This window comes from Mustela lutreola, chromosome 5, assembly GCF_030435805.1.
Source record: "Mustela lutreola isolate mMusLut2 chromosome 5, mMusLut2.pri, whole genome shotgun sequence".
Classification (NCBI taxonomy): Eukaryota; Metazoa; Chordata; class Mammalia; order Carnivora; family Mustelidae; genus Mustela; species Mustela lutreola.
This window is the reverse complement of record NC_081294.1, coordinates 126,178,454-126,188,304: the sequence shown is the minus strand read 5'-3', so window position 1 is coordinate 126,188,304 and position 9,851 is coordinate 126,178,454. Positions and strand designations below refer to the sequence as shown.

The window sequence follows — 9,851 nt, the reverse complement described above, 5'->3', positions numbered from 1 at the left end:
TTCCCAGTCCCTGGGCTCTGGGAAGCGGCGCGGAGGCCTGAGGGGCTTTCGCGGGGTCACCTGGCGGCGTCCGGGCCGCACGGCCGCGCCCGGCATTCCAGTTGGCCGCTGCGGCAACAGGTGAGGCGGGCGGAGCGCCAATCACACAGCCAGCCCGCCCCGGCGTCCGCGCTCGGCGCTCGGCGCTCTGCGCTCCGGGCGGCGGCGAGCTCGAGGAGGAGGATCCCGGCGGCTGCGCGGCGGCGGCGGCAGCGGCAGCAGCGGCGGCTTAGCCCTGCAGGAGCGACGGCAGGGAGGCGGGAACTGCTCCCGCACGGGGGCGCTGCCCCCTGCGCGGGGGAGGAGCCAGAGAGGAACCGGGTTTTTCTGCCGCCGGAGCGCACTGGAGTTGGGAGAACTCATCCTGACCATGAAGGGCAGCAAAGGCATCGAGAACCCGGCTTTCGTCGCCTCCAGCCCAGACACCCCGCACCGTCTGTTTGCATCGCCCTCTCACGTCGAGGTCTCGGACTTGTCCATCAACACCCAGCGACAGAACTCGCAGCCGCGGGAGCCTCCGGAGCCCCAGAAGTCGCCGGAGCCACCCCGGCCCCCTGCGGATCCCGCTGTCTCCCAAGAGCTGTCCGTTCCAGAGTCGCTGTCCGAGTTTGAGGAGGGACCCTGCGGGTGTGGGAACTTAAAACCGCAGAGTCTCCAGCGCTGCAACACGCCCCAGGGCTTTCTGCTGTACTACTGCCTCTTGGCCCTCACGCAAGGTAATGGCCAGCGCCCGCTCGAGAGGGCAGGGGCGAGCGGGGCCCAGCGAGGGCGAGGAGGGGCGCGCGGAGCTGGTGGGGCGGAGAGGGCAGGTGTGCGGCGGAGCCCGCGTGGTCCACGCGCTGGGCGAGGCAGCCCCGGGCCTGGGGACTTGCGAGCGCTCCCGCAGACGTCCGCAGGCTCAGGCATCCGCATTGGAGCTTTTCCTTTGTACCAACTTTTAAAACTTGCCGTGGGAGCTTTTCCATCCCCCTTTTGCGTTCTATCTCAGTTTAGCCGTTTCCCGATTCCTTAAAGGAAGTGGAAATCACTGGAGCCTTCCTTTGGGAAGAGTTTTACACCGGGGGTATCCATTCTGTGCTACAAAAGCATGTATCTTGCGAAAGCCCTTATTAAAGGGGTTTTATTTTATTTTATTTTATTTTTTTACATGGTTTCTGGAAGGCAAGGGTTAATTTACAGGTGAGGGTAAGGTAGTTCTCCAAGGAGAAATTTGTGGATAGGTTAGGTAGCAGCATTCATGTAGTGTGAGTACATTTAGCTGGAGTTGTGTGTGCGCACAGGTGGAACCCAGTCAATGTTAGCAAAGGCCCGAGGCGTTGGTGAAGGGTGAGGCTTTTGAAACGCAAAGGAGGTGTGCAGACTGTTTTGCTCCAGGATCTCTTTTAGAGTCTCTTGGGAGTTACTGATAGAGTCCACGTTTATCCCCTTAGGAGTTTGCAGTCTAGACCTGGTTTGGAAGAGTGAGTGGTAGAATAGAGGAAGAACGGCTCCCAGGAAAGAAAGCAGGGAGATTCTTAAAAGCTGTTGCTGGGTTGCCCGATGCAAGGGGTGAAAGAATCGGGAAGGGAAGTTACACTAAGGTGACGGACACATTGAGGACAGGTGGGCATTGAGATGAAGCATCCTGAAGGAAATGCTGAAGGTTAGTTAGAATTTGATAGTATGTAGATATTTTTTTAGTCACTTGAACCTTATTTTCAAAGTATTTTGTAAAAAGGCCCTCCAGGGCCGATTGGAAGAAGTGTAATCCAAGAAATATTTTTGAGGAGGGGGAGGAGTTGGAAATTGCTCTTTTTTAAGATTAACAGAAGAGTAAATCTAAATATATTCTTTTCTTTAATTAACATATAATATGTTATTTGCCCCAGGGGTACAGGTCAGTGAATCTTCAGTCTTACACAATTCACAGTACTCACTGTAGCGCCCCCCCCCCCCCATGTCCATTACCCAGCTACCCTCTTCCTCCCTCCCACCTCCCAGCAACCCTCAGATTAAGAGTCTCCTATGGTCTGACTCCCTCCCCTTACCATCTTGTTTCATTTTTTCCCTCCCTCCCCACTCCATTCTTTCTATTCTTATTCCTGCTTCCCTATCTGAAGGGAACGCAGAATTCAGTGCCCTTTGCTTTTGCACATAATAGGTGTTCAGTAAGCAAGCATTGATTGCAGGTCAACTGCAGCTTTTCTGCCAAAGGTTGTTTTGTGCCAAAAAGTTATTTCCATTTCCACCTTTCTTGCCCCCACCCAAGTTCACCTTCTCTCAACGTCTTGGTCTTAATTGTCCAAAATCTGTGACCAAATATTTCAGTGCCATAGGAATGCAAAGTTCAAAGAAGTTAGGCACAATTAAAATTTCTTGTTTTATCTTGAAACCTCTTCAGAAATTTCTGTATTCAGGAACACATTCTTGAATTCCCAAAGGAAGTCTCCAGTAAAATATTGTTTAAAATTATTAACAAATATTATTGACAGCCCTAGAAAGATGGGTCAGGTTTAGCCTAGAGTTATAGCTATCTAGAGGCCCCCAATTTAACAAGCATAAGCCTAGATGAAAGTGACCCAATAAATTCTCAGTTTAAATCTGAATTATTACCATTTAAGTTTGAATTATTACTTAATCATGTTTCTCAGACATGATCCCTGGGAGGTCCAATTCCGTGGTATATTAAGTAGTGTTTGGGAAAAACAAAACCCCTCTCTTGTTAGGTTAGTTTACTTAACCCAGAATTTCTCAAAGATAAACAGGGTTTCTCTTAGCACTTAACCTTCTAATGTGCCTCCTATTTTCATGTATGTAAAATAGAGACATGTAGTATGCAATATTTCCTGAAATTTCCTTTAGTAAAGGAGAGTTCTTAGAACTTCTGTAGCATTGAATTCAGAGTGGTATTCCTAGGCTTTAAGTGCCAAATCTCCATAAGAGTTTATAAATTTACTTTCTCAGAGAAGTTATACCATAAAGACAGTTGAGTTTTCATGACTAACTTTTAATCAGTGTGACAAGTGTGTTGGGAAGTTGGTTTTTTGGGTGGGGGGAGTGGGTTGATCTTTGGATGGGGAAAGTTTCATATTCTCAGATACGTTTATCTCATAAGCATGTCATTCCTAGGTACATTAGACACTATACCTTTAAATTTTAAGAACTGTAAGTTGGCTTTTGACTTATTAAATTGGCATAAAAATAAAATCATGTTAAGACTTTTAAAACTTGTCATATTGGTTTTCTTCAAATATATTTACAGTTGCAGTCTTGATAAAGCAAAATGTAAAGAAGTTGTAGAAATCATGACTTGTGTATATTCTGTTCGCTAACGAGTGAAGATGAGTCATGGTATCCTCCTAAGTAAAGGGAGTAACTAGTTAAAAACTGTATAATTGGATCAGATGCTTTTTATTTTCAATTTATACTGATGTTTAAACTCCTGTAAATTTAATCTGTATCTGGACATAACCTTTTTGTGAAGTCAGTCACAATTAGATTTCCAGCTTTTCGTTGTTTACATTATAGTCTTCCATCGCAGTTGTTATTAACAGATAAAATGTATAGTTTTTCGTTTACTTTGCATGTGATTTAGAATGCCAGTAGTTGAAATGACTCAGTGTGTGTTTATTTTTGTTCTAGGACCTCTTAAGTTATAACTTTCATGTCTATACAAGTTTTAGAGGAAAAGATGTTTGAAGCTAAATTTCACCTTTCATAAGACTAAGTCAAGGATCTCTAGTAATATATAAATATGTTTAATAATTGAACAACCTGGGAAGGTTGTTCAATTATTACTTAATGACCTCTTTAATGACCTCTGAGTCACCTGTACTTTTTGGTATTCTTCTGAGTGAGGTCTAAGAGAGTATGTTACTCTTGGAGTCTCTCTCGCAGACTGGCTTCATAAGAATTCACCAGTCTGATTTTTTGTTTGTTATATAGAGAAAAATGCAGTTATCTACAATTTTGTTTAGGAGAAGCATCGATTTTATTTAACACCTGAAAATTCACAAGTGTACCATTTAAAAGCAAACTAATTTTTAAGGAAGTTTGTTTGAGTTGCTAACTTTGAAACTTTGGGACTTTTAAATTTGGCACATTAAAAAGAATCAATATAAATGAACACTCAAACTTTAGTCATAACCAAACTTTAGTACATTGTTTTAAAACTCATAATCCATATGGGGAAGTTAATAAAAATCATGTACATACATTTTCTTTTCTCTCTTTCAGGTATTATCGTAAATGGCCTTGTAAATATTAGCATTTCCACTATTGAGAAGCGCTATGAAATGAAGAGTTCTCTGACGGGCCTGATATCATCAAGCTATGATATCTCATTCTGTTTGTTGTCTTTATTTGTGTCATTCTTTGGTGAAAGAGGACACAAACCAAGATGGCTTGCATTTGCATCCTTTATGATAGGACTGGGAGCACTTGTGTTTTCAATGCCAAAATTTTTTAGTGGAAGATACCAATTGGGGTCCTTTTTTGAAGGTAAGTCTCTGTTATGTTTTTGTTTGTTTTAATTTAAGAAGTACTTTAAAACAAGGCCTTTAATTTTATATTGCAACTTACTTGTACAGGTGAGAAGGGTAAGGACTTCGTCTCCTTCACTATTTACTCCTTTGTTTTGATGTGAATTGTGTGAAGTAGATTAGTGCATTATTCATTGCTTCAGTGGTTGTTCACGTTATTAATCCTCTGAATCTCATTCCCCAAATTACTCATTGCTCAAAAAACCATGAGAGACTATGGACTCTGAAAAACAATGAGGGGTTTGAATTGACGGGTGGGTGGGAGGTTGGGGTACCAGGTGGTGGGTATTAGAGAGGGCACAGATTGCATGGAGCACTGGGTGTGGTGAAAAATAATGAATACTATTATACCGAACATAAATTAAAAAAAAAAAAAAAAACAATGATCAGTTTTCCTTTGCATTTGTACGTCGTTGGGGTTCTAAGAGCTATAGTTTTCTCTTGTGTGTGTGTGTGTGTGTGTGTGTGTATGTTTTAAGTTACTATTTATTTGAAAGAAAGAGAATGAGAGACAGCATGAGAGAAGGGAGGGTCAGAGGGAGAAGCAGACTCCCCACTAAGCAGGGAGCTGGATGTTCGGATTCCCTGGACTCTGAGATCATGACCTGAGCAGAAGGCAGGCACTTAAACTATTGAGCCACCCAGGCATCCCCCAACCCCTGTTTTCTGGTTTTATTTGGTGTGCTTACAGCTCCGCACTCTGGACATATCAATTCCTGATTCCTGAGAAAAGAGAGATGAAATTTATAGCACTGAAGCCTTTCCTAAGAATTGAAGCTAGCTGTACTTTCGACTGTATTAGAGACATAGAACTTTATGAGTTATCTAATGTGTTGCTCTGGTTAGTTGAAAAAGTACATTATTCAAAGGCTCAAAAGGAAATTTGACTGTATTTCTATGTTGTTTTTTTTTTTTTTCCTCCCAAAGAATCCTTTTCAGTGAAGAAAACAATTATGGTAGAGCCAGAGGGATGTTCTAATGAAGACCTTAACATTTTTATTGTCTTTCCTGGGATTTTTAATAACAAATGTTGAGAAAAAGAATGTTATAAAATTAACTTTCAGGAGTTAGATAAGTGAGGAAAAGGCTTAGAGTATGAAGAAAGGAGAACTGGGGCCTGTTGCAATATAGGCATTATTTTTAAAAAGTTAAGGTTCTTACATTTGTCGAGTTTCAATATTGAAAATTAATGTTAAAGTGTTAACATTCCTAAGACCAGCTTCCAAATTATAGAATGACAACCAATAGGAAAATGTTTTTAACAGTTTAACAATAATATTTTTAACAATTATGCAGCATGGTTTTAGGAGTATACTTAGGTAAGCAATCTTCATTTTGGAAATAAAAATAGAATATGCAAGCGTATAGGACCAATAGAGGGTGTTTTTAAAGAGTTTTGGTAGAGTTTGGAATAAATGAGATAAGGAAAGTATGTTATCAGTGAAAAGATCACTTTTATTGATTCTAGATTGGACAAGATTCTGTAAGGCCAATGTCACATAATTTCCCTGGAGGTAGTTTTAGGAACAAGGCACACTAGGCTTTAGTATGACAATTTTGAAATCGTAACACTAAAGTCTAACCTTGAGTCTTTCACATAGGAAACATGATACTGATTCTGTGATAGCAAAAATACTGTTCATAGCATTTACATGGTAATCTTTGTACTAAATCAAATTCCCCAGTCTTCCAGTTGATCAGATGCCCTACTTGTTTTTAAAGTATATGAGCTCTGATACTATCTCTGACTCTCTAAACTAAAACCACAACACCTGTTCCAGTACCAAAGCCTCATCTGTCTTCAACAATCTTCTTAGCTTCATCTCTTGCCAGACACACTTTGAACTGTAGCTGATCTGAACAATTTATAATTCTCCATGGGAAATGGCCGCAAATTAAGGTGTGTGTCATTGGGGACAGAGATGAAGCCAAGAAGATTGTTAAAACCAGGTCACATTATACTGTACTATGTAAGTTTTCACCAAGTTCTTTTTGATATGTCTTACTGATATTTTTATTATTTTAGTTGAAGTAGATTTGAGGAATTGGCTGATTGTGAGGTTTTTAGTGTAAATTAGACTCATAATTTAAATCATAGCTTATCACTGGCAAATGGAAACAGAATCTCAGGTTGCCCTTATGTTCTGTCATTTATACAATGAATATTGCTTTGGACTCTACCTGGTGCTGCGATAAACAGCGAAACAGTTTCATGCCATCAGGATTTTCTGTGGTAGTGGGAAGAAATATGGAGTTCATAAACAAATGAAATAATCAAAGATGAAAGTGTTTTTATAAAAGAACAAATAGTATGAAGTAATAGTGCATAAAAGAAAAAATATGTGGTCAAGCGAAGGTTGTTTTGACAATAACTGGATAATGAGGAACCAGCTTTGAAAGATGCTTTCCAGGCTGGAGAAAAACATGATAAATGGCGTTGGAGGGAGAAAGGGTTTGGCAGGTTTTAGGAATTGTCACTTTGGCCAGCATGATCAAGGCATGGGAGAACATGGCATGGCATGAACTTGGAGAGACCGGTAGATGCCAACATGAGGCATTTAGATCTTCCTTTAAGTGCTGTGGGAAGTCATGAGGAAGTTCCCCCTCCCCCCATTTTTAAAAAGATTTTATTTGAGAGAGAGCAGGAAGCACAGGAGCGAGTGGGGGTGGAGATGGGCAGAGGGAGATGGAGAAGCAGATTCCCAACTGAATAGGGAACCTGACTATGCAGTGCTTGATCCCAGGACCCCAAGAGTATCACCTAAACAGAAGACAGATGCTTAACTGACTGAGCCACCCAGGTGCCCCAAGAAAGTTTTCCAAAGGGACATGCGTGACCTTACATTCTGATACGATCATTTTGGCTTCTGTTCTGAAGGATGAGAGTAAATAGGAGAGAATCACCTAGGGTTTTTTTTTTATTAGAGTCCAGGTGAGAGATATAAAGGTGGTTGGATTGGGTTGGTATTAGTAGAGATTTCAAGGAGTGACTGATTCTCGATGTATTTTCAAGGAAAAAGAGTACTCTTTGGAGATTGATTACAAAAGAGGAGTGAAAAATGACTCCTTGATACCTGGCTTGGCCAACTGGAGCAATTCACTAGAATGCAGAATAGCATTGGGAGTGGAAATCAAGAAATCAGGTTTGGAATTAGTGGGAGCTCAATATTATGTATCTCGATAGTGTTGTAATATATATCTTTGAACATACATGTTTGTATGAATGTGCAAGTTACTCTTTAGTCTTCATTCCTAGAAGGGCTCATATTGGGTTTGAAGGGCTTCCTCATTCTAATTTTTGATAGGTAATGACACACTGACTTTTAGGAAGGGATGTACCAGTTGCTCTCTCAAGCCAATACATGAAAATGCCCAGTTGCTATCTTGAATTTCTCCGTTTTTTTCCCTGAAAGTTTTCTTTAATAGGAATGTGTCTTTGAGGTATGTTTCTGTGTATGTGTAGGTATTCAAATATAGCAGATACAGAACTAAGGACTGAAACTGTATTACATACCTAAAGGGAAGGAATTCAGGCATTTAGAAACAGAAGGAATGTTAGAAATCATAAATTTCTTCTTTTACACCTCTAGGACAAGAGGTGAAGTGGCTTCATAGTGATTTCATAGAGCGGACAATAACAACTAAAACTAATACTAGTTTTTGTGCTTTGTTTAATGTTTTTAATTTTTTAAATTTTCTCATAGGTTTATTAACTATATTGAATAGTTTTAATATTTTTATGAATTTATTTATTTAAGTGTTTACATATTACATAATTACTTTTGTGAATTTAAACCATTTTTCCCCAATTTTGAATAGCCGGTTGTAATGACCTATTCTTTCTTAAAAACACAATAACTGGTCTGTTCAAGTAAGTTAATCCACTTTTGCAGATTTTGGACTCTATAACCAAAAATCTTCATGATTTGTCTAAGTCTAAAGAGAATATACTGGAAAACGATATGAGTGGGAAAAGAAACAAGAGTTGAAAACTCTCTGTAAATAGATAGAAACAAGGGCATGTACAATCTTGTTAGGTAATATAACATAAATAACCTAAAGAGCCTCACACTAAGAAATCATTTTATTAATTGAAATTATAGTGTAATTTAATTTGAAAATGACATTGAGAGAATTAGCATTTTCCTTTGGATGCCTTTTTGTTGTTGTTTTTTGAACTTGAGAAAAGTCAGGGCTCAGGATGAAATTATTCTATAAGAGGAGATTAATGTAATATAGTTCATAATTAGAGGAAAACAAAATGTGAAATATGATAAGCCTGTATAATTTCCACAGGTGATAGAAAAACACAAATGAGGTAAAGAGTTAGCAAAAAGGTAGAAAAGGGTGTTTGAAACAGCTTGAATTTTCTATTCTGTAAGAATAAAATTTGGGAAAATATTTTTTAAAGGGAAACTTATGAAGACCTAAGGGTTAGAGGTGATTATCTAACTTCGGAGATATTTATCAAAGGGAAGTTTTGGTTGTTATTGGATACAAAAAGTGGGAAGAATTAAAATTGACAGAAATGCTTCTCAGAACTTATTTTTATATATGTTAGCCTGGAAATAGAATATGTCATAAAATACTTTAAAGTAAATAATATTTGACATTCACTTTTGATATACTTTAACTTGTTATTACATATTTTAATATAATTTTCAAATATTATAAAAATATAATAAGTAAATCTTTACCACATAACATTTTGTTTTCCTCCAACCACTTTTTAATTCCTTGTGGATGAGTGTTAATTTAATGGTGTTAAGGAAAATAATCTCTTTGACTCTTTGAGATTTTTGGGAGGGGGATCCTTATTAAATACTTAGAAATTATAGGTAAGTAATTACTAAATCCAGTGAAGCTCTTTTTCTTTATTGACCAATAGTTGGATAACTTTTCTTAAGTCATATTATTTTCATGTTTCTCTTTTCCATTCCTTTCTCAGAAAAAGATAGCTCTGAACACTTTACATTTACTTCAGCATTAAATTTCTAATGTTTTAGATTGGTATTTCAGGAAGAATTCTGTATCGAAAGATGTTGGTTATGCAAAGTGACTAAAATGTTGAACTGGGAAAATGATTAGTGTGAGACTCAAATGTGTGATTTAATTTTAGTTACTGTTTTGCCTTTTATCTTGTATTCATAAGGATTTTTTTTTTTTTTAACATGGAATACTTCTCTAGATTGGAGAAGACATAGGGCCAAGGATCTTACAGTTTTACAGTTGCTAATTTAATACAGTATAATTTCCCTGGGCCTCTGAATGTTCTTCTTCCTTGATATTTCT

General features: G+C 38.9%; 1 protein-coding gene across 1 annotated transcript in view; it reads left to right on the top strand.

Annotated features, from left to right (window-relative positions):
* The first annotated feature begins 221 nt into the window (after positions 1-221).
* SLCO4C1 (solute carrier organic anion transporter family member 4C1) overlaps positions 222-9,851 on the top strand; it is a 71,094-nt gene continuing 61,464 nt past the window's right edge. Inside the window, exons 1-2 of the mRNA XM_059175559.1 lie at positions 222-755; positions 4,255-4,518. Coding sequence (XP_059031542.1) covers positions 410-755; positions 4,255-4,518 — 610 coding nt within the window. The 5' untranslated portion in view covers positions 222-409. The remainder of the gene's footprint in view (positions 756-4,254; positions 4,519-9,851) is intronic.